Source organism: Acanthochromis polyacanthus, chromosome 11 (assembly GCF_021347895.1).
Source record: "Acanthochromis polyacanthus isolate Apoly-LR-REF ecotype Palm Island chromosome 11, KAUST_Apoly_ChrSc, whole genome shotgun sequence".
NCBI classification, from domain to species: Eukaryota; Metazoa; Chordata; class Actinopteri; family Pomacentridae; genus Acanthochromis; species Acanthochromis polyacanthus.
The window spans coordinates 9,526,976-9,550,987 of NC_067123.1; the positions used below are offsets into that span (position 1 = coordinate 9,526,976).

Consider the following 24,012-nt stretch of genomic DNA (forward strand, 5'->3'; position numbering starts at 1 on the left):
CTGCGATAGGCTCTAGCCAAACATGATGCAATACAGGATAAGCAAGTGTAACTAATGAAGGGATCATTTCTCTCTTAACATGTTTACATGTTTACTAGTGGCAGAAAATTATTTGTTTTAAAAAAATTGTTTTCATTGCCAGCGATATACCATCTTATTGTAGCGACATTTAAACTTTGGCACTTCATATCATGAAGCACCATAATGTGTCAGTTTAGGATAAGTATTACAGAACAAAGCAGTCAGTTGAACAACAGTCTTTATTTTCATCTGTGTTGTATTGGTGAGGTTATTTCAGTAGCTTGTCTGGTCACTGAACCACCTCAGACACGTACAGTATCAACATGTTCTATTATGTAATACAAAGAAAAATAACGATAATCATTTTTGACACCAGGAACATATTCAGAGTGTTGAAGTGGATTTGGGGTCAGACTTAGAACATTCCCTTCCTGTAGCGGTGGATCAACTCTGACACGTCCTCCTTACACACCTTAATCCAGCCGTCCTCCTGCATGTGGTACACTAGACAAACACACACATGAAAAACACACATATGCACTCACTTATTCCCACACATGTAAATGTAGCAACACGAATGAAAACATATTTGAAAAAGAAATCCAACATGCAGTTAATGGTAGGCTCCTTGGCCTTAATGGCACTGTTCTTAAGATTTTCCTGGATGGCAGTAATTTCGAGTTATGTGTACATATTTATATTCTCACATTATTATACACATACTTTTGCATTAAATAAGAAAAGAGAGGTGAAAAGAGCAAACACATACAAGACTAGAATCTACAGAAACACTGGTGAGTGTATGAGGCTGTACTAAGCAAAGTAATTCTTTGAGCAGTCCTGCAGAGTGGCGTAGCGGTTAGCACTTTCGCCTTGCAGCAAGAAGATTCCCGGCCTGGGATCTTTCTGCATGGAGTTTGCATGTTCTCCCTGTGCATGCGTGGATTTTCTCCGGGCACTCCTCCCACAGTCCAAAAATATGCTGAGGTTAATTGATTACTCTAAATTGCCCGTAGGTGTGAATGTGATTGATTGTCTGTAAATGTAGCCCTGTATTTATATAGCGCTTTACTCTACCTGCAAGGTACCCAAAGCACTTTACAAGATACATCACATTCACCCATTCACACACTGATGGCGGAAGCTGCCATGCAAGGCGCTAACCATGACCCATCAGGAGCAATTAGGGGTTCGGTGTCTTGCTCAGGGACACCTCAACACGAGACGACGACCTTCCAGTTGCAAGACGGCCACTCTACCCACTGACCCATGCCGCCAGTGACAGACTGGTGACCTGTCCAGGGTGTCCCGTGCCTTCGGCTGAGTCAGCTGGAATAGGCTCCAGCACCCCCCGCGACCCTAATGAGGATAAAGCGGTATATACTGTAGCGAATGAAGAGATGGATTCTTTGAGCGAAATGCTATCAATGATATTCTAAAGTCGTAATGCTTACCATGTTCATTATTTTACATGATAACTTAATAATAAAACAAAAATCTCTTTTTGCAATATTTCTGAAAAAATATTTTGATTTAACTTGCAATAGAGTTTTTAAAGTTAACTTGCCATTAAATATGTACTATGTAACAGATATAAAATGTGATGAGCTTTACCACATGAGATACCACAGAAGGTGTACTAAAAACGTATGAATTTGTAAAACCAGCAACATGAAAGTTTATGTCCTGGGTCAGAAGCACTACATGTCGTATATCCTAAATTGATGTTTTTGCAATTCCCTAATTGCATTCTTTCAAATTGTGATTTCAAGTTGAGACAGATTAATTGTTCATCTTTACTTAATAATATATGCTAATTAATACTACACAAAATGGACCTCTAAGATGAATGGAAACTACTGGTTACAATTCATCCTGGGGACATAAATGACTGTGGCAAGTTTTCAGGGAAGAATCTGAATTTATGTAGTCAGGGAGACTGATAACTATGGAGGTATTTCAGGTGCAAAATGTTTGAGCACCTGTAACATCGAATTTGTAGTTGTGTACATTGAATTTGTATGTGTATCAGCAAATCTGAATTCCCACACTCTATGAGTTGTGTACTTGTAAAATTATTTCTTGTGTGTGTCGATTTTTTTTCTTCCCACAAATACAACACAAAAATACACATTCACAAACTCGTAATTACAGGTGCACAATTCACATTTACAGGTGCACAAATCACATTTATAGGTGCACAAATCACATTTACAGGTGCACAAATCACATTTACAGGTGCACAAATCATATTTACAGGTTCACAAATCCTTCTCTACAAGTCACATATTTCAACACCGACACGCTCACATTTTGCACCTATTGTTGCAGCACACTAAGTGCAAAACATACTTGTGCACCTGTATTGTAAGAAGTGAAGTTGAAGTGAGTATTTGAATATGTGCAAATCTGAATGTGAACTTGTGCAATAAGTATGTGAAATAATTTACCACGAAAATAGCTGTGTCCTCTAACACACGAACACAAATTGCTACTTACAACCACTCGAATCCTCCCCACGAGTCACACATTCTCTGTTTTCTACAGGTGCAAATCAGAAATCTACAGGTGCAAATCAGAAATCGTACTTCCGGTCCCGCTGAGATATTTGGTGCAAAACTACAAAACAATCCGATCTGTGTATAAATTCTATGCTCTGAGATTGACAGGCTTTTCGGCCAGTCAGAGAGACGCTTTGCCCGCCCAGCCAATCAGAGGTTTTTATTCCGTCCGAGGTCGCTTTACCGACTTCCGGGTGTGGAATTTCACGATGGAGAGAGTGTAGGGAGTTCTTGTTTTGCACGGCTGGTCTGCTCTAATCTCTATAATGCGCATTTCCCAATGACTCAAATAACTTATCCATTCCTCTTAGTATATTGAAACCAAAGCCTATACCAGGGGTCGGCAAGTAGATGTGGCTTCGGGCCAAAATGTTTGTAAACAATCAAACAGCGGGCCAACCTGCGGTGGGGTTGCGCGCCGATTCCGCGAGCGGGGGGAGGGTGAGGTACCGCGAGCAGCGGAGCTTCTACAGCTGATCGCCGCTGCTTGGGACACACGTCTCAGTTCTGATCACAGATGTATTAAAAATGACTCCCGAGACACACACATGTTTTGCACACACTGTTTCTCAGTGAAATCTGGCTACAACCGTGTCCGACCAGTAGCGCAAACACGGAAATGCCCGGCAGCAGCCGACCACGCGAGTTTCGTGTTGCGGTGACGGACTGGCTTGGCTCTGTGCCAAATCAAATTTTCAAAATCATCTGGCGGGCCAGATATTATTCCTGATGGGCAAGTTTTGGCCCGCGGGCCGCCAGTTGCCAACCACTGTCATAGAGTGTGGGAATTCAGATTTGCTGATACACATACAAATTCAGTGTACACAACTATAAATTCAATGTTACAGGTGCTCAAACATTTTGCACCTGAAATATCTCCATAGATAACCTTGGCCTGTTTATTTATATTGTACACTTATTTATTTCAAAAATCCTTTCACCATTCATCCTTTGGTGTTGACTGACAGTGATGTGATCTGACATGAACTACAGGTGGGACACTGCATTGATCACAGAGAGGTGATGCCAAACAACGAGATGGCAACATCAGAGCCAGAATAACGCATTTTGAAACTAATTTATCTTACCGAGAATCTGTTTATAAATTAATGATATAGACACTTGAAAAAATACTGAATATTGGATCTGACTATCAACCAGGATGATAATCAGTCAATCCCTGATGACACTTCATTTAATAGTTGTCAAAAATTTCAAAACAAGAAAAGTTCTAATTATTTGAACTTTTGTTTTAAACTCAAGCAGCCATGTATGCTTTTTTTTGCTGTTTTATTTTAGTTGTTTGTATTTGTTGCATAAATAAAATGAAATACTGATCATTGTCTCAGCATTACAGCAAAGGCCACCAGAGAATATTAGCCGTCCATCCATTCTCTATACACCGCTTTATCCTCACTAGGGTCGCGGGGGGTGGTGGAGTCTATCCCAGCTGTCTCGGGCGAAGGCAGGGGACACCCTTGACAGGTCACCAGTCTGTCACAGGGCTACATATACAGACACACAATCACACTCACATTCACACCTATGGACAATTTAGAGTGATCAGTTAACCTCAGCATATTTTTGGACTGTGGGAGGAAGCCGGAGTACCCAGAGAAAACTCTAGCATGCACAGGGAGAACATGCAAACTCCATGCAGAAAGATCCTGGGAAAGCCGGGATGGAACCAGGGATCTTCTCGCTGCAAAGCAAAAGTGCTAGCTACTATGCCACTTTGCAACCCGAAAGCATTATCCTCTGAAGAAAACGAATGTCTGTGCTGAAGTTTTACAGCCTTCTATCCAATATCTGAGGATTCAGTCTGGACTATGGCACATTGAACAACCCACTGATGGACTGACACTGTTGTTTCCTGAGCTGTGTGCTGCCAGAAAGGCTACAAATAAAACCATAAATAAAAACACAGCATAAACGTAAAACTCACTGTTCACCACTCCACCAGAGTAGGCGTCCCTGTGTGTAGCGTGAGCGATGCCCCTCCGGCCGAGTTCATACGCCTCCTCCACTGTCATGTCCTCCTTGTAACCGCTGTCCACCACACCGTAGGCGTAGCCGTTCCCACAGCCGGTGGAAAACATACGTCCAGACAGACGTGTGCCGTTATCATCCACATAGTACAGACCAGGGCCCTGTAGAACACGCAGTTATTGTATAAGGTCTGTAAGAACTTTACTATTTTATACAGCAGCCACAGTGCATGAGAAGTCTCCACACACTAGATTCTTGAAACTTAGAACACAGCGGTATGTTCCAACACAGATCTACAATAACACCATTTTCTGTGTCATTGTTTGCAGTTTTTTATGATATTTAGCTTTTTTTTTTACATATTTCACAATCATGAAGGGCATGTTAACCTGAACAGGTAACTCCTGAATATAAATTAGTGGAATACAAACTTTTTTAACGTATGCCGTAACTGCAATAGAAAACATCTCATGTGAAAATGTGTCTTGGCCCAAAACTAAATCCCTCTAGTTTCTATAGCAAACCACACTGTATTCTATTAATACCACAATGAATGAACTGGTTCAAAGCCAAGTAGTGCAGAATATTAGACTCCATTTCAGTTTAGGTGACACAGCAGCACAATAATAGTTCTGAGCAGTATTTACTTCTTTGTCCCATCCACAGATCATGCTCCCCATAGAAAGGCCCATTCCTCTGTATCCCAGCATCATGTTAGACAGCAGCTTTGAGGCAGCAGCCACAGAGATCCGGTGGTTGTTCCTCAGCCTGTACAGCCTGGAACAAATAGTAATAAATAGAGTAAACCAGTCAGTGCATTAGCAAAATCAGCTGGCAAAATAATCAGCTATAAAAGCAGTCCAGGTATAATTAGTTTTATTTTTTGGTGGATTTAGGTGTGAACACCTTAAGTATGTTTCATACAAGTATGAGTGATAGTACCACACAATACCAAAACTTATCACACAGGGGTGAGAGTTCAGGAATTGCTTGCAGCGCAGTGAAGGTACTAAACACTCAAGCTCTTTGTTCCACTCAAACAGGACAAACTAAATTGGGACACTTTCTTTAATAGCGATTTAAAAACTTCTTTCTTTTCCTCGTGTCTTTTTCTAAAGGCGTCAAAACAGGAACAAGATAAAATGTTTCAGCATGTTACTCAGCATACAAGCAGGCTACAATTCACCACCAAACACAAGTAAGAAGTCTGAAATTAACACCCAAGTAAAATAAACCTGCACAATACCCCTCAGCTGTGAGAGGCACAATCTCCTCTGACATTACCTGCTTTTTGTTTTAGTGAGCTGAGTTTTCTGGACAAATAATGAGGATACAATATTCATCTTGACATCACATTGCCAGAGGGCAGTAAAAATGAGAGATGACCCTTTCAAAGCGTATGTGAGGAGCATAAATTGACAGAAAAAGAAATCATATAATGGTACAGACAATATGTGGAATGAAGATTCATAACACTGTAGGACAGACCTGCATTCTTTTGCCAGGAGTCTCTCCCAGTACTGACAGTCTGCAGCGCTGCCTGACATGGTGCCCAGCAGGTACGGGTTGATCTCTATGACCTTGTTGACGTCGTTGGATGCTGCACAAACATGACACATTTGGGAAAAGACATTTACTGATTAAAGACTAAATGACGAAGCATGCAAACCTTATGTAGCACCTTGAGCATAAATTCTTAAAGGCTCTGGTCAAAATCAATCACTTCCCACTACATAGTGCACTATATAGTGTGTTTGCCATTTTGTTGTACTGTCCCAATGTTAGCTTACAATTGTTACATGCTATATAGTGCATTCAAATTATCCCACAATGTACCATGAAAAGTAATTTACAGCTGATAGTCACTAAGCAACCAATGTGTACAATTACGCATTGTTTCGAAGGAGAATGATGTTTCCACAGATTTCTATATTAACAGTGCTAAGACATATTTTCTAGAGAATGTATTTTTTCTATACATGTAGATGGTTGAAATTAAAGCAGGTATGAGACAAATTTAGTGCTAAAATAGTAGAATTAAAAATAGGAACTTGTATTAATATGTCTAATGAAGGCACAGCGACATATAGCACACAAGAAAATGTTATTTTCATTCATCAGTCCCTCCAGGAATTCACGATGTTGCGATCGCGCGAATTCATGCAAAATCAACCAATCTCCGCGAATTTTGCGTGGCCTTGCAATTTTGGCCCGCCTCCTGTGAGTTCCACCAATCAGAGCAGTCCCCAGTGCAAACCTAATGCACGTAAGTCACCGAATTCACTTCCTTGTTTATGGTTTGAAGATGCAGACTTCCCATTTTAAGAGCTTTTCATATTTTTCTTTCCAAAGCCATGTTTGTTAAATTGTACAATGTTATTGTGTATTGTTAATAAAAAAATAGAAAAAAAAAAGGTTTGAAGATGCAAACATGTGCAATACTAATGTCTCTCATTTACCAACAAAAATTACTGCTGAAGACCGTGATAAACAATTAATTCACTGATGTTCTTCACCAAAGCGGAGCTAAACTGTTTTACACCCGTGCAATATTGTGGTGGAACACAAAAAAAGAAAAAAAATCATTAATTGATACACTTAAAAAAAACACGAAACATATTAGAATGGCTGAAATGATCAGACAACAGAACACATAAATCACCATGATGGAAACTGTTGCATCCAGATCCGTTAGAGCACTGAAAGAATGAAGGTAAATTAGATTAATTATTCCCCCTAAGAACACGGGTTATGTGACGATCAGCGTGTGTGAATCCTTCCTCTGTTACCAACATCACTCAAAAACAGACTCAGGGATTTAAATGAAGCTTTCAGGGTCGGTCAGAAATGACACAAGGACCAAATGATTAGACTTCGGCAGTGATGTGGCTTAAAGTTTGGATCCACGGATTTGTTAAGGATTTCCCATTGAGGTAGCGGCACAGTAACCATGGCAACAAGTGAATGCTACCTCAGCGGCCCGCTGACGATCACATCATTGTGATTCTACTACAAATCTACCACTGTGGACGTATCGGAAATGATACAAGGAACAACTGATTAAATTGTGGGGGTGTCTCTGAGTCCCATCAATTCCCGTCGCCGGCTACATATTTAGGTCACACGATTCAGTATGTACACATGCAGAACACACACCTGTCTTGGTGGAGGACTGCTCTCTCTCAGTGCTGTTCTTGTTAGTTGACGTGACAAGCCGTGAGCGTGTGTGTGTGAACACGTGTGTGCCAGGATGTGAAATTAACATTTTAAGCCACTGACAGATATGTCTGAATATGATTTATTCAATAGTAAATTAGCATTTTGTGCCGCAAATCTACCAACCACGTCATGTTAAACCAGTATCTGGCTGCTGCTAATGTCCCACCGTGGTGTGCCAGCTTTTGTGGAAATGGGTTGGAACGCAAAATAATTAATTTCGGAATAAATATTGTCAATTAATGTTGAAACGTGTTCTACAAGGTGGAAAAAATGCAGCTTTTTAGCAACCGTCACTGTCTCCCGCAATTTCATCACAACAAATAAGCTTAAAACATTGCAACTTTTATCGCAATTTTTTAGAAAAGCTGCCGCAAATTCAGGCATTTTCGGCCGCAACAATCATGAAAAACACCCGCGAAATCCTGGAAGGACTGATATATCAATTTTTAAAAAGTAGTTGTCATTAGTATAACATGAGTTGATCACAAAATCTCAGTTAGTTCTCTATCATAGCTGGCAATCCGATACATTTTGATTGAGCGACAGCAGTGATGTAATTAATAACCAAGACTCGAGTAGCGTCCAAAGTGTTACTTTTGCCTACATTGTTTACTATAATAGCATTCTCTACACAGGGAGTAGGGAATGAGTGGATGATTTCAGACACAGCTGAAGATCTTAACCAGGCCAAAAATATGAAATTTTTTAATCCTGAGAAAACTCACCAAATAGAAATGGCTGACCGAGTTGACTGACTAAAAGACCTCATTAATGTGTCAATAAGGACTGTAGCCAGGTAAAAACAACACAGTTGCATAATGTTTGTGATTACAGTGAGTTATGCCAAAGTTATGGCACTGCGCTCTCTCAGATTTGTCAGCAGTTTGGGGAGAGTTCATGTTGTGTTAGTGATGGGAAAATCTAGAGTAGCTCCCCTCAGAAAAGATACCTTGACTTGATTTTAGTATTCCTTACTCTACCTTAGCTGTATGTGTTGATTAAATGTTACGCTCTGAAATATAGCTAAACCTTCAAGGGTGCATTTTTGGATACATTTTTTGAATACATCTGCAATCAGATCACCTTGAGGGATTTCACACCTGATGGACAACAGAATCTCTGTAATCCAGGACTTGTCAAATGAGACATAGGGGAAATTATAAACATTGAACCTGTTACAGTAACATTTTTGTGTGTTGACTGCAAATTAAATGTAGTTGGTTACCTCTTTAGTATGTAGGTCCCTACATAGAAAGCTCCACATCTTTTTTGGAGCCTGTGTTGCTTGAGCTGATGACCAGATTTTGTTCAGAAGTACAATACTTTAAAGTGGTTGGACAACATGTTTATTAGGCCTTGTCACTCATTTTCGTTGCAGAAGCTAATAGGCTGTCAAAATTTGCCAAATGACAGGGTGCTTAATCTTTTACTACAACTTTACCAACCTTTTGTACGTCTGGAACAGAAAACATATTTTTGACACTTATCCACAGCTGCATATTTTACCTAAGTAACGTCCAGCTGATGCTCTGGAGTCCACAGCCACGATGACTCCATGTCTGAACTTAAAGGCCAGGGTGGTGGTACCGTGGTTCATTTCAATATTCACCCCTCCATCACTGCTGCAGGACTTCAGGAACCCTGAAGGCTGCAATGAAACCAAAATTAAACTTACCGTGGGACGCATGATTGGTAAAGGCAATGTCTGTGTAAAGGGAAATTACATAATGTGATATTTTTCGTAACCTAAAACACTTTGTAACTCGTGATAATTGAGATCAATGTATTGTTTCATTAGAAGCCAAGACGCACCATACACTGAAAACAAGAGACGCGTAAAGTAACGTGAACCAAACCGCGTCTGACGCTTCATGCTGGAAGCAGGTTTACCGGATAAGATTCAGTCACTTTTTATAAAACTATGGTGAAATATTACTTACCTCCACACCCAGAGGTACAGCAAATTCTTGAGTTTTGGTCCCGAAAGCGTAGTGGCTGGTTCGGTCGACGGGATGCGTCTGTTTTGTTGGAAAAATCTGCCCGCGGAGCTCAGAATAAGGCTTAAAACCACTTACTTCTACAAGTGCCATGATGCGGAAAACTGGTAAACTCTATTCTTTAGTGTTGGTGTCGAAGTTTTCCGAAATGACAGCAACGCCAAGGATTGTTTCCTTGTACGTGACAAAGAATTCGAAAGTGAAAGGATTTTAAAAACTGCTTCACTGATGTCTTTCTTTAAAATAGCATGTAAAAATACTCACAAATATAAAACAAAAGCCTATGCATGAACAAATAGTTGTTCTGAATCGCGACCGGGTTTTAAATTCACAATTTTAATTGTTCAAATTAAAGCAAACTGACGTTGAGCCTAAATAAGAAAAATGGTCCGAAAGCTTCTTAACCAATAGAAGAACGCTGTGTTTATTTCATCATCAGTCTCTAAGCGGAAATACAGAAACCAGGTTTTGGGAACTCATAAAAACACACTCAATCCTGCAGACAGGATAGTGATATGTAAATAATATAGTCTGACATCAACGTGTTTTGTATAAAGTCTGATATTAAAAGCACACGGAGGCAGTTTGGGGATTACACCACTAATAAACAAGGAAACAGGAGACATAAGAGTTTGTAAACAGGATTTTATTTATCATTATTCCATATGACAAAGAACATGTTAGATCTTCTCAGTGTGGCTTTGTTTCAGCCTCCATACTCACTGCAGTGTTACAGTTTTATGAATTATTTCACATCACATTGAAGCACAGCAGCAGAAATGAGGATGACAGTGTTGTAAAATGTCAGAGATGTGTAACTACTCACATTTCAAAACTTTCATTATAACTGAATGAACTTAGAGGAAGTCAGATAAACTGCTAAATGCTGTGGTGTTTGTGTTGGTTGTGTGCTGTAGTTCAGGCTGTGTCCATCTGCTGCACAGTCTCCAGAACAACCTCCAGCTTTAAGGGAACTACTTTCTCTGTCAGAACTGGTGTCGAGCCCGGACGATATTTGTATTTCATTTTCCTAGAACATAGATAGACAGACAGACACATAGATTTATATATAATATATAATGTAATACATTTGACGCATCATTAAAATTGTTTTTTAATTAAAAACTATTAAGGTGTTTTACAGGATAAATTATTTGATTTAGTTTCTTAATATACAAAAAAAATCCACATAACACGTGACGCCAAAATCAGACTTTCATTTGTTTCCTTCACGAACAAAACTCGCACACTGTGTAAGAAAAATACGACAAAACATATTTATATTATTAAATGTTCTTCAGAGTTGATAAAGAACTGACTCATCATGTTAATGTGTTTGTTTTGCATCACCTACTTTTCACTAATATAACATATGTAGCAGAGCTGAGCAAACTGTCATAATTTACCAACATCATTCAAAATCTTTGTTTTGTTTTTCGAATAAGTAGTTCAGCAATGAAAAACCTTAGCGGTTAAGTCACAAATAAGCACATAAAAAGTTGCATGATCACACTGTGAGGCACAGACTCACTGAGAGGGAAATCTAATTTGCAGACATCTTGAAAGATTCTGTCCAGAGAGAAAATTTTGACCACAGTTGTATTTATTGAGGCCTACCTGTTGTCTTTGAACTCTGACTCCTGGTAGGGTCGGATGTAATCCACTCCTTCTCTGGTGATGACACAGATGTCGATGTTGTTGCCTGAGCCGAGGTCGCTCATGATGCCTGCATGGATGGAAGCTCTCACCAGCTCCTTCGCCGTCTCCAGCTGAGACAGTGAAGACAAATCAGATACAGAGAGAAGCAAACAGGCAGAACATGAAGATGACAGAGGCATTCATCTAATTTACAACTCAACAGACACAGCTTAATAACATTTCTTCTACTCCCTGTGTAAACTAGAGAAATATTTTAGATGCAGTCATGTCCCACTTTAATTGTTCATTTAAAAACACAAAGCTGAGTGAATAAATTTGTGATCAAGATTAAATTATCAAAAATTTCAAATTATGAACAGAAGTGTTTTCCAGTGTTGTACCTCTAGGTTGGGTTTAAACCCGTCCTCCAAAATTGCAAGAGCTGCCAGATCTCCCGATCCTGCAGGAACACAAAGTAAAGTCATTCTGAAACACAGACTAGATCTAGTCAGAGAGGGAATCAAATACATACCTGCAGCAAATCAAAATATAAAATGTCAAATTAAACAGATAAAAAGTCATAATCTGAGCCATTTTCTATAAAGTCAAACATGTTTTGATTTGTTTGTATAAACAGCCAGAGAATAAACATCACAGAAACTCTATTAGTATAGAATCCAAGAACACGACATGACACACTAACAGTGGTATAAAACAGAAGTGTGTCACGTACCCATTGAAAGGTAAGGCACCTTATTCACACTCCCATATGGCCCCACTGTGTACAGGTGGTTCCCAGTACAATCTACTCCTCCCAGTATAAGATTGGCACCAATTTGGCCGTGATACCTGAGGGCCAGAGAACATGTTTCCTGATTCACATCATAAACTTTAAGTAAATACCTTTAAAATCTTAACTAATGGTTGACTCATTCCCACAACTCTTGACACAAGTTCATGTGCATTAGGAGCACACACCTGTACAGCATGTCCTGCAGTATGTTGACGGCCATGACGACGCGAGGATTCCTCCCGCTGTTCAGAGAGAAGATGGTGAGGTTGGAGGAGAGAAGCTCGGTGGTTTTCTCTGTGTCTGCTGCTGTACCTGCTCCACAACAACTGCAGACAGAGGGAGAAAGAAGAGATTAGGAGAGAATGGGGGGCACAGAAAATAAGAAACTGTAATTGTTAAGTCAGACAAGGAAAGGTGAAAAGAGCAGAAAGAAGAAAAAGTAGAGCAATGATTTCTTTCATGACTATTTTGCATCAACACTCAGAAATCCATCACACAGAGATGGACTTTTTTCCCTTGGTAATTATAATAACCCAGAATGTATGCATTATCTCATCAGTAGCATGGTAATTATTTTTTCTTTAAACAAGAATACACTGTCTGTCATTTTTCTTTCCTCCGGTTACTGTTCTTATGTGTTAAACCTAAACCCTTAATGCAACGTCACCACAGGGCACTCTAGGGTTTGTAGGAAATCGCTCAAATGGAAGTAAAGGAGGCACATAATCATAAAATGTGCTGTTCAAGTGAATTTAAACTAATGATAACTGACTGAAAACCAAGCAGAACCACGCTAAACCTTGCAGAATGATAACTGTACAGGGTGACCCAAAAGTTTGGAAACAAAGTTTAACTGCAGTGTCTATTTCAGTTGGGGGTGCATGAATTCACTCTTATTTTACCCATTTTTGTTATAGCATAATAAAATAACTTAAAAGCATAGTATTTGCTGAGTGCAATAACTCGGAAGAAAATGAATAGAACCATAAGGTCCAGGTATGCTGGAGCATAACTTCAAAATGCAGGCCATCAGTGTCAGATTTTAAAACTCTTGATGGTAAAGTATCTGACAGTTTTAATTTTTTTAAACATCAAAAAGTACTATGAGGCAACATTTACTGGCCAGTTTGAGGAACCTTCATAAGCATAAATGAAGATACATTCCAGAAGATACCAGTGTAACCAGGTGGTGGAAACGTTCACAACTTTGCATAAGAAACAAACGTGAACATGTCGAAATATGTTTATTTTACACTAATCTGATACTCTTCTGAATATATCTGTGGTACTGGTTTATTGAAATAACACATATTATTTGGATTATAGACTTTTCATTTGTTTCCAAACTTTTGGGTCACCCTGTATGTAAAGATATTTCTATTTTCTTGTTGTTTCTTTCTAACACTGACAGAACTTACTATATATTTGGAGAGATGTAATGGATCTTGGCACACATCTTGTCGGCCACCACTTCACTGGAGGTAGCTCTTGTGTCTGCTCCTAGAACCACCCCATCCTGTATCAACACAGACAAATCAGGATTCTAGTAGCTGAGGTTATCACAGATTATATTTATGTGTCTAGTAACCATGACAATTACAGCTCCATAGATTAAAGGCTTTATGCGGTTATCCTGTGCAAGGTGCCAAAATCTCACTTGGAGCTTCTCAGTTACATGACAGTGAATTACATGCAGCATGTGTGTGAAAATATGAATGAATGATGTGTGAATGTTTTATAGGGAACTATAGTTGATTAACTTGTCATTCTACATTATCTCTATTTTCCAAAGAACACAAGATCTATAAGTGACTGAAAATACATGTCACCCTCCAGGGAGCCTTTAGTGTCTACATGGAAGCTAACTAGATTTTAAATGAGATTATTATAAATAACCTCTCAGACTTCACATTAATTACACTTAGTGAGTGGTTTTGTAGAAGTAATGGACAGGTATGCACTATGATAATGCAGGTTGACCACAACAACTTTTAGCTGTTGTTACGTTTAGTGATGGTCACATTTTCAAAACAAGAAACGACATCATTCGCAGGATTTTTTTTTATAAAGTTCATGTTGGGTTATTATTTATTATATTGTATGGTTTTAAAATCACAGCACAAGACATTTTCCCTTTTTACAGCCAACACATCTGCTGGCTCTGCAACTTATCCTGTAGAGGAAAATAATCAGACTGGACTTTTTTATTACTGCTTTTTATTTGTCATCAGTTACACTGTATTGCACTGCTTTGTACATCTGTAAATATACTCACATTATTGCACTATCCATTGAATTGCATTGCTTGTTTCTTAATGTCCTTGTTTCTTTGTCTTTTTTGTGTTTTCTACTGTGCCTTGCATGTTTGCACTGGGGTCTGAGATAAATGGTATTTCAATCCGGTCTATGTCCTATGTAAAGCTGACTTTGACTTGTTTGTCCTCTGAATTTCATTTTCTGACAGCATCACTTTTGTAGGATGATTTACAGGTTGGACAGTGCCACATTGAACCTGAGGACACAACTGCAGCACCATGCAAGATGAGAAACTTTAATTTGTGAGGATTAAATGCATCTCATGAGGTTTTATGTTTCAGTATGTCTACAAATTATAATATACAAGAATGAATAAGAAAGACCAAGGCTGCCTAGAGTTTACAGGTAAGTTTGGCAAACTTTCTAGTCAGTGCAAGGTATCAGTAGTGGAGTTCAAGAACTTCACCAAGAAAACTCCCTGTGTTTGATCATTAATTAAAATTGTGTCAGTGCACGTTAAACCACACTTATACTCACCTTGAACACCACTCCTGCTATGGTGGTGCCTGTTTTCAGAGGTTTTGGAGTTTCTCCTCCGTCAAACAGTCCCTCCAATGCAGTATTCCTACAGACAGCGTACAGGAGGCAGAAAATGACAATTCATAAAACATACCATAACTAACATACATGGGAACGCACCATCACTGTATTTTTCCATAGATTAAACCGATAAACAAGCAGGACAAAGTTACTTTCGTTTTTGACCCGGTGGAAATTCTATGCAGCCAACAGTTTTATTTTACTTCAGTCATTACTGATAAACAGTGCTGCTCAGAAGACACAAAAAGAAGTTCATACCTCGCCGCGTTGTCGAAATTAAACCCAGCTGCCGGAGTTTGGAGGACATTTGATAGCGCCATTCTGGATGTAACTGCGCGTCTCTGCGCGTCTCGGTGCGCCTGAGGTCGCTGTTCTGAGCGTCAGCTCTGCTTCCTTCTCTTTCGATTTTGGAGTGAAAATGGAGAAACACTGCATAGACTCACAAGTCAAAGGAGTCAGCACAGGGGTGAGTAAATCCGGACCGGCTTACTAGAATTTATACCTCCTGATGCAGCACAAAGATTATTGTTCGTAAAATGATCGATGATTTTGTGAATGAACAGGTAGAGATGCTGTACCTGAACAGAGAACTAAACAGTGTGAAATCACTTCGACTGGATACTCAGCGCATTTTATTACGAGTGAATGTTTGCATGTGAACTGTAAATGAATTTAGTTTTCATATTTCTACAAGGAAAACGACTGGCTGCACTTTTATTTTCAGTTTAAAATCTCACACGAACCATTCTGTCAAAGAACTCCAAATCCCAGAATTCACTGCCTGGCGTAGTCTTCCTGAATGAAGCCGTGATAGACACGCCTACCTGTGATACAGCTTAACTTATGGTCATATAACTGTTTCTTCACAGTAATAAAACAGAGCAGTAATCCTTCTCTCCTTCCTCAGACCACCATCCTGGCTGCCATTTTTGATGGAGGGGTCGTGATTGGGTCAGACTCCAGGGCTTCAATTGGAGGGTGAGGATGCTGTGATGAGACACTGAAGCTGCTTTTATTACTAAACACATTCATACAGCAGAGGGACTCTTTGATAACATTTACGATGAAGATGAAATTCACAAATAATACACACGTGGACAAAATTGTTGGTACCCCTCAGTTAAAGAAGGAAAAACCCACAATTCTCACTGAAATCACTTGAAACTCACAAAAGTAACAATAAATAAAAATTTATTGAAAATTAAATAATCAAAAACAGCCATTACTTTTGAATTGTTGATTAACATAATTATTTAAAAAAACAAACTAATGAAACAGGCCTGGACAAAAATGATGGTACCTCTATAAAAGATTGAAAACTATTTGACCATAGTGACATGATTAACTCAGGTGTGTCATTTAATTGACATCACAGGTGTTTCCAAACTCATAATCAGTCAGTCTGCCTATTTAAAGGGAGACAAGTAGTCACCCTGCTGTTTGGTGAAAAGGTGTGTACCACACTGAACATGGACAACAGAAAGCGAAGGAGAGAATTGTCCCAGGACATCCGAAAAAAAAATGATAGACAAACATCTTAAAGGTAAAGGCTATAAGACCATCTCTAAACAGCTTGAAGTTCCTGTGACAACAGTGGCTCATATTATTCAGAAGTTCAAGACCCACGGGACAGTAGCCAACCTCTCTGGACGTGGCCGCAAGAGGAAAATTGATGACAAATTGAAGAGACGGATCGTTGGAATTGTATCCAAAGAGCCCAGAGCAACCTCCAAAGAAATTAAAGGTGAACTCCAAGGCCAAGGTACATCAGTGTCAGATCGCACCATTCGTCGTTGTTTGAGTCAAAGTGGACTTCATGGGAGACGACCAAGGAGGACACCACTGCTGAAAAAAACTCATAAAAAAGCCAGACTGGAATTTGCAAAAATGCATGTTGACAAGCCACAAAGCTTCTGGGAGAATGTCCTTTGGACAGATGAGACCAAACTGGAGCTTTTTGGTAAGGCACATCAACTCTATGTTCATAGACTCAAAAAGCAAGCATACGAAGAAAAGAACACTGTCCCTACGGTGAAACATGGAGGAGGCTCAGTAATGTTTTGGGGCTGCTTTGCTGCATCTGGCACAGGGTGTCTTGAAAGTGTGCAAGGTACGATGAAATCTGAAGACTATCAAGGCATTCTGGAGAGAAATGTGCTGCCTAGTGTCAGAAAGCTTGGTCTCAGTCGCAGGTCATGGGTCTTCCAACAGGACAACCATCCAAAACACACAGCCAAAAACACCCAAGAATGGCTGAGAGAAAAGCGTTGGACTATTCTAAAGTGGCCTTCTATGAGCCCAGATCTGAATCCCATTGAACATATGTGGAAGGAGCTGAAACATGCCATTTGGAGAAGACACCCATCAAACCTGAGACAACTGGAGCTGTTTGCTCATGAGGAGTGGGCCAAAATACCTGTTGACAGCTGCAGAACGCTCATTGACAAATACAGAAATCGTTTAATTGCAGTGATTGCCTCAAAAGGTTGTGCAACAAAATATTAAGTTATGGGTACCATCATTTTTGTCCAGCCCTATTTCATTAGTTTGTTTTTTTAAATAATTATGTTAATCAACAATTCAAAAGTGATGGCTGATTTTGATTATTTAATTTTCAATAAATTTTTATTTATTGTTACTTTTGTGAGTTTCAAGTGATTTCAGTGAGAATTGTGGGTTTTTCCTTCTTTAACTGAGGGGTACCAACAATTTTGTCCACGTGTGTATGTAGAACAAAACTCTGAAAGTGGAAAAGAAGCAACAAAATTGTCCAGAATAACCCAGAACACAACATGCAGTTTAAGAAATATTTATAGTTTTAGTAGTCATCACCATGGAATAAACAATAATAATAATAATAATAATAATGTGTTTTAATGTGTTTTTAATGTGTTCTCAAAGCTCCAGCTCCAGTACCTTCTTGCATGTTCCCCTCTCCAGGAAAAATTACATTTTACATAAACTTAGAATCCTTTCAGTATGTTGTGGTGTTTAGCGCTATGATCTAATTTAACAACTCAAGTAATTTATTTAAACACAATTTAGATTTCCTACTGTATACTTTTACTGCAAAGATTTTCTAAACAGCATATATAGTGTATGAGCTTATAATATAATGCATTGTTATACATCTTGGGATATAAAACTATTAAAATTAGCTCCTGCTTGATGTACAACAGAAAAAGGCTATTAAACATTGATGCATTGTTAATAGGTAGTGTCTACAGATACGGACCCTGTAGCATCAACCTTGTTAATAATATCCAGTCATGTATAGTCACTTCCACAAGGCCACTTTTTTAGTGAATACTTCAGCATTTTAAACTACATTTACTTTGCTAATGTTACATGCTTTTTATTCATTTAACATTTCAACTGCAATTATTTTTACTGGAATCTATGTGTGAAACATCTGAATGTATCTTCCACCACTGATTAAGCCAGCATTCATTTTCACTGTTGACATCATGAAAGTAAATACTTGGATACTCTGCATATTTTTTTTGTTATTGTCACCATGCACATGCAACAGTTTGAACCTGAATGAAAGTCTATTGTTTATCTAAAAGTGGAATAGGGGTGTGGTAACTTGACATGTTAGTCAGGATGAAAAACCTGCAGGACGACACTGAACTTTTGGTAGAAAACAGTGAACTGTGATCCTAAAAAGGGCAGACAAACCAAACCAGTACAAAACTTTAAAGTGATTTCTGTTAGAAAAACCACTGTAACATTATAATAAAATGAGTTCCAATGTTACACTTCTAGCCAAAGATTAAACATCTCTTTGCTGCTAATATGTGAAGTATAACTGAGAGGTGTGTTTGTATTGTGGTTTTGTTCAGGGAATATGTTTCATCTAAGACCATCAACAAGGTGATTCAGGTTCACGACCGGATCTTCTGCTGCATGGCTGGTTCTCTCGCAGACGCTCAGGCCGTCACCAAAGCTGCAAAGTTCCACCTGTCCTTCCACAGGTACACACACGACATGTACATGCACACAGACTAATCATGTACATCATGTTCTCTCACATTTCACAGTAAAGTCATATTTCTAGTATATATTTCCAGAGACATACAGAAAACACACATGTACTGCTGACTCTTGAGTTATACGTCCGTCCATTATCTACACAATCCTCTCTAGGATTACTGAGGAGCTGGAGTCTATCCCTGCTGACTTAGGCCAAAGGCAGGGTTCACCTGGACAGGTTGCCAGTCTATAACAGGGCTACAGAGAGAGACAGACAAACAAGGTCACTCACATTCACACCTATTGACAATTTAGAATCATCAATTAACCTCAGCATGCTTTTTGGACTATGGGAGGAAGCTGGAGCACCCAGTGAGAACCCACACAGGGAGAGAGAGTAAACTCACAGTGTTTCCCCTGGGTTGAAATGGCTGTGAGGTGGTGGGTTGCGCCGGAGGCGCGAAGGAAGTAGGGGGGTCCGGGGGCATGCCTCCCCCGAAAAATTTTGAAAATCAAGATGCAAAATGGGGCATTCTGGCACAATTTGGAGCACATTTTGTTGTATTTGTAGCCATTTCCAAAAACTAAATTAAATAAAATTTTCATGTTTCTTTTCTAAAAATTAGTGACAGGGAGAAAATATGACAAATATAAACCCACTTGTCCTTGCGATCAAAACATGTCAACTAGTCCAGTCTATTATATTCTGGTCAGATTTCCACAAGCCATTCCAAAATGCCACATCAGTTCTTATTACAAATTTGAAAAAGATGACAAAGGACTTGAATCTGGAATCAAGTGGCGACTTTTACTTTTTTTCTAAAAACAACTACATGTTAGGTACCAAATTCCCACTTCATTTTTATTTATAATAAAAAGGTTATGTCATGACCTTCATTTTACTTAAAAATGTGAAAGAAAACTTCAACTCTGGGTTAGCAACTGGTTTTCTGAAGAAGTTAGTTCTGTTTTCAAAACTGTTACTTTTTTGAACACAAAACTAGAATTTGAACACAGAATTTGTTTTGCCATTGAATGATATAATTTTGGGCACTCTATAAATCATTTTATTAAAAGAAATTAGGAACTTTATATTCCATTGAAATCATTTGTCTCGTTCGTGAGAACGGGTTTTGTCGTGCCTAAATGTTTTAACTGGAGCCATTTTTGTAGTCACTGTCAATTCGTATCGCCGCGGACAACAAAACAGTAAGCAAACTCAGTAAAGGAAGCGAGATCGATGCCTACACTGCGTTGCTCACTTTATTTTTGATGACATGCGATAGTTTTGATACTTAATTTGACATATGTCTGTGATACACACCTGCTTTTAGCCCCGAAAAACGAAACCATGGAGCGCTGCTACTTCTTGTCCGCCAAGCTCGTTGTTCGCCAATCGGAACGACTGACATTTGAAACATAAACTCGCAGGATGTCATACGAGAACTGAGTGTTACCGACCAACGGGGATGTGCCTTGCTATCTTCACCCACGGTGAGAAAAGGCTACCATTCTGACTTGTTGATTTCAGCGGCGAATATGCCGGACTTATGTGTCAATGCTTTCTAATATTTAGCATTACTTTTTTTTTTTTTTTTTTTTTTGGTGCGGACCAGTGAGGCGGCAATGTCGGCAAAATTGTAATGAGGCGGTGGCCTATACCAGCGAGGCGGCCCGCCTCGTCGGTCATATAGGAGGGGAAACACTGAACTCCACATAGAAAGACCGAGATTCAAACCTAAGACCTTCTAGCTGTGACTCAACAGTGCTAACCATCACAGCACCATACTGCCCTGAGCTGTACAAAATAACAAAATAAAGCTTAGGTGTCTCTGGTCTTTCTTGATTTCTGACAGTGTGCAGATGGAGAGCCCTCCTCTGGTGATAGCAGCAGCATCGGTGCTGAAGGAACTGTGTTACAAAAACAAAGAGGAACTGCAGGCCGGTTTCATCACAGCAGGCTGGGACACAAAGAACGGACCACAGGTAGGTCGCATTCAAACACCTCAGAGTCACTGATGTTAACACTAAGTCCACTCTGCTTCATGTAACAGCACCAATGATACTCTCCATTCCTCTCCAGGTGTACGTGGTGGCTTTAGGTGGGATGTTAGTCAGACAGCCTGTTACCATTGGTGGCTCTGGCAGCACTTTCATCTACGGCTACGTTGACGCTAAATACAAACCCAACATGACCAAAGAGGAATGCCTACAGTTTGCCACTAATGGTAATCGTTACTTTACTTTTCCATATTTCATACATATGTATACATGCAGTTTTATGTATATGTACAGTGCTTAGCAAATTTATTAGACCACCACCCAGTGTAAAGGTGTTTGCTACCATGACCTTAATTTAACAGTATTGCTGATTACCAAAATATTTTTTTAAGTTCCTGTAATGGTTAATCCACCAGTATGTGCAAGCTCCTGAATCAAAATGATATCTTTATTGCTAAAATAGAATTATTGTTGTTGTCCATGAATTTTCAGATTTACTGTTACACAAAAAAGGAGAAAAAATTAGTAAAGCACTTATTTTTATTAAGATGGAAATTACAGTTATTTGCTTGCATTCCTGAAGAGAGAAAAAATAGTTTTAGTTGTTGTAGTTTACTTTTGATTAATTTCGGACTTCTCATTCCAGTGTGTTGGCTCAAATTTGAGTATATAAAGGTGAATTTGGTTTGAAATTCCTCACTCCTGTTCAAAATGATGAAGCGTAGGGAACTCACTGAAAAAGACAGAGTCTGAATTAAAGCACTTCATGATGCTGAATGGTCTTTGAGACAAACAGGGCAAGACATAAAGTGTTCTCACAGTTTGGTCAAGTATGCGCTGAACTCAGTTGCAGAGACTGGCACTTACAAAATGCATCAAGGAAGAGGTGGAAAACGAAAGATAACTGAAACAGATGTCAGGCATCTCAAGATTTTAAGTACTAGAGACAGAAGGAAGACCACTGCTGATCTTCAAACAGAGATTAATGCTTCTAGATCAGAATCTGAGAAAGTCTCCAGAATGACCATAAGGAGACAACTGAAGGAAATTTTAAAATTTGTTAAACACTGTACATATACATAAAGTTTTCTGAGCATGTATATTTACATAAAACAATATATTATGTTCATATGCTTTTTATGTATACTTAAAAATTCAAATAACTTGTCCTTCCTTTGTCAGGATTTTCATGTCACAATAAGAGAAAGTTAAACTTGATTTTGATTCCATGAAAATGAATGAATATGACAAATTATATTGAGGAAAATAAGGATTCATGCTCAGTATATTTGCTGTGTTCAGCTCCATTTGGACAGGATTAGTATGAAGACGTCGTTTGTTTTAGACCCACATCTATGCACAGAATTATAGAATTAGAAAGGTCTGTGTTTTACTTGAACTTCCTGACATTACCGGGCTTTGCAAAAGTTCTGTTACACTCGGTTTCATGATCTTTAGAGACGTTTACATGTCGGAGTGAAAAATTCCATTAAACAAACTGAAAGTTCTACCTTATAGGCGGGTGTCATTATTACAAATTTGTTCTCCGGTGAAGTTGTATCAAGATGGAAGTCAAAAGAGATCTTTCAGATCTTCACCATTCTTGAGCCTCTCCGCGACTCTGTGGACGGTCATCCGGCTGATGTTCAGCTGCTTGGCTCTGTCAGACTTGCTGTGGCCAGCATGAAGGAGAGCAGATATCTCAACTCTTTTGACTTCCATCTTGATACAACTTCACTGGAGAACAAATTTGTGTTAATGACACCTGCCTATAAGGTAGAACTTTCAGTTTGTTTAATGGAATTATTCACTCCGACATGTAAACGTCTCTAAAGATCATGAAACCGTGTAACAGAACTTTTGCAAAGCCCAGTATTATTAGGCTTGTGAAATACCTTGAGACTACTGAAGGACAGCAAAGCATTCCTGTAATACATGTCATCTGTCAAATTAACCTTTGAGATTTCCCTCTTCTGATGGATTTGCTTTTTCTGTGCATGATCTGTATGCCGTGCAGCAACACAAGGCTCCTGAATTTGCACCCAAAATGCTCCAAACTTTTAATTTCTAATCACCAATGCAGCCTCCATAATTCTAAGTAGGAAAGAAGTAGAAAATGCTAATTTGCAGGACAAATACTATCACATGACCTCTTGTTTGGCAGCGTACAGTTGCAGTAATTTGCAGTGGAATTTTTAGTTTACAGACTACAGACAGGGCAAATTCATACAGAATTGTATCTGCCTGCTCAGCTTAACCTATATTTCCCTGTATATTAAATATTTTTCCTCCTCCGTCCTCCCTTTGCTCCATCCCTCTGTCTGTCCTCCCACAGCTCTTGCTCTGGCGATGGGCAGAGATAACGTCAGTGGAGGTGTGGCCAACCTGGTGGTGATCACGGAAACGGGGGTGGAGCATGTGGTTGTACCTGGTGACAAACTACCCAGGTTCCACGATGAGTGACCGCCGTCCCACCTCCTGTCCTCAAACCACCATCCCTAAGACTCACATTTATTGTTAATTTGTGTACAACTGGGATCAGACAAACTCAAGCGAATTCAGACACACAAAAAGCAAATTAGTTTTCTGTTTAAGAAACATGTGGAAACAGTGCAGTAAAAAAAACCTGAGTCTTATTATGTAATGATAAGCAGAATAGTTTTAGTGTTCTCCACTCATTTATGTGTCCAAATCACATTTTTTGTTTTTTAATTGTAAGATTGTATGAGAAACTAATAAAACATTATCATTTTCCAAAGCCTCATTATTCTTGATCATTATTCTTCTTTTCTGTCTTTAAGCTTTATGGTCACACACTTGTCTTTAGTATATCTATATCTAGATATAACTACATCTGAAGCACAGATTCTGAGTAGAAAAAAACCTGTCTAAACATACATACATGCATATATATATATATATATATATATATATATATATATATATATATATATATATATAT

At 39.0% G+C, this 24,012-nt stretch overlaps 3 protein-coding genes across 3 annotated transcripts; 1 reads left to right on the forward strand and 2 right to left on the reverse strand.

Annotated features, from left to right (window-relative positions):
- Nucleotides 1-242: 242 nt before the first annotated feature.
- On the reverse strand, nt 243-10,109 carry LOC110971674 (proteasome subunit beta type-8-like). The gene is made up of 6 exons (XM_022222068.2): nt 9,731-10,109; nt 9,297-9,438; nt 6,060-6,171; nt 5,219-5,348; nt 4,528-4,732; nt 243-525 (listed from the first exon to the last, which is right to left on the reverse strand). Exons 1-6 carry the CDS (start codon nt 9,878-9,880, stop codon nt 437-439), a joined length of 828 nt encoding a protein of 275 aa, XP_022077760.2. The 5' UTR covers nt 9,881-10,109; the 3' UTR covers nt 243-436.
- Nucleotides 10,110-10,415: 306 nt separating this feature from the next.
- Nucleotides 10,416-15,505, reverse strand: psmb13a (proteasome 20S subunit beta 13a). Its single transcript, XM_051956059.1, has 8 exons — nt 15,333-15,505; nt 15,012-15,099; nt 13,637-13,734; nt 12,404-12,544; nt 12,159-12,274; nt 11,827-11,885; nt 11,405-11,556; nt 10,416-10,817 (listed from the first exon to the last, which is right to left on the reverse strand). The coding sequence occupies exons 1-8, from the start codon at nt 15,392-15,394 to the stop codon at nt 10,706-10,708; spliced, it is 828 nt and encodes a 275-aa protein (XP_051812019.1). The 5' UTR covers nt 15,395-15,505; the 3' UTR covers nt 10,416-10,705.
- Nucleotides 15,420-23,814, forward strand: psmb12 (proteasome 20S subunit beta 12). The gene is made up of 6 exons (XM_051956066.1): nt 15,420-15,540; nt 15,982-16,052; nt 18,920-19,051; nt 20,906-21,035; nt 21,133-21,277; nt 23,386-23,814. The coding sequence occupies exons 1-6, from the start codon at nt 15,493-15,495 to the stop codon at nt 23,511-23,513; spliced, it is 654 nt and encodes a 217-aa protein (XP_051812026.1). The 5' UTR covers nt 15,420-15,492; the 3' UTR covers nt 23,514-23,814.
- The last annotated feature ends 198 nt before the right edge of the window (nt 23,815-24,012 follow it).

Coding starts and splice junctions, on each gene's coding strand:
- psmb12 (XM_051956066.1), top strand. CDS start 15,493: ATGGAGAAACACTGCATAGACTCACAAGTCAAAGGAGTCAGCACAGGG. Junction 21,036..21,132: donor ACACAAAGAACGGACCACAG/GTAGGTCGCATT, acceptor ATTCCTCTCCAG/GTGTACGTGGTGGCTTTAGG. Junction 21,278..23,385: donor CCTACAGTTTGCCACTAATG/GTAATCGTTACT, acceptor GTCCTCCCACAG/CTCTTGCTCTGGCGATGGGC.
- LOC110971674 (XM_022222068.2), bottom strand. CDS start 9,880: ATGGCACTTGTAGAAGTAAGTGGTTTTAAGCCTTATTCTGAGCTCCGC. Junction 9,439..9,730: donor CTGTACCTCTGGGTGTGGAG/GTAAGTAATATT, acceptor GTTTCATTGCAG/CCTTCAGGGTTCCTGAAGTC. Junction 526..4,527: donor CTCTGGTGGAGTGGTGAACA/GTGAGTTTTACG, acceptor GTGTTTGTCTAG/TGTACCACATGCAGGAGGAC.
- psmb13a (XM_051956059.1), bottom strand. CDS start 15,394: ATGGCGCTATCAAATGTCCTCCAAACTCCGGCAGCTGGGTTTAATTTC. Junction 12,545..13,636: donor TACATCTCTCCAAATATATA/GTAAGTTCTGTC, acceptor CTCTGTCTGCAG/TTGTTGTGGAGCAGGTACAG. Junction 11,886..12,158: donor GGTGCCTTACCTTTCAATGG/GTACGTGACACA, acceptor GTGTTCCTGCAG/GATCGGGAGATCTGGCAGCT.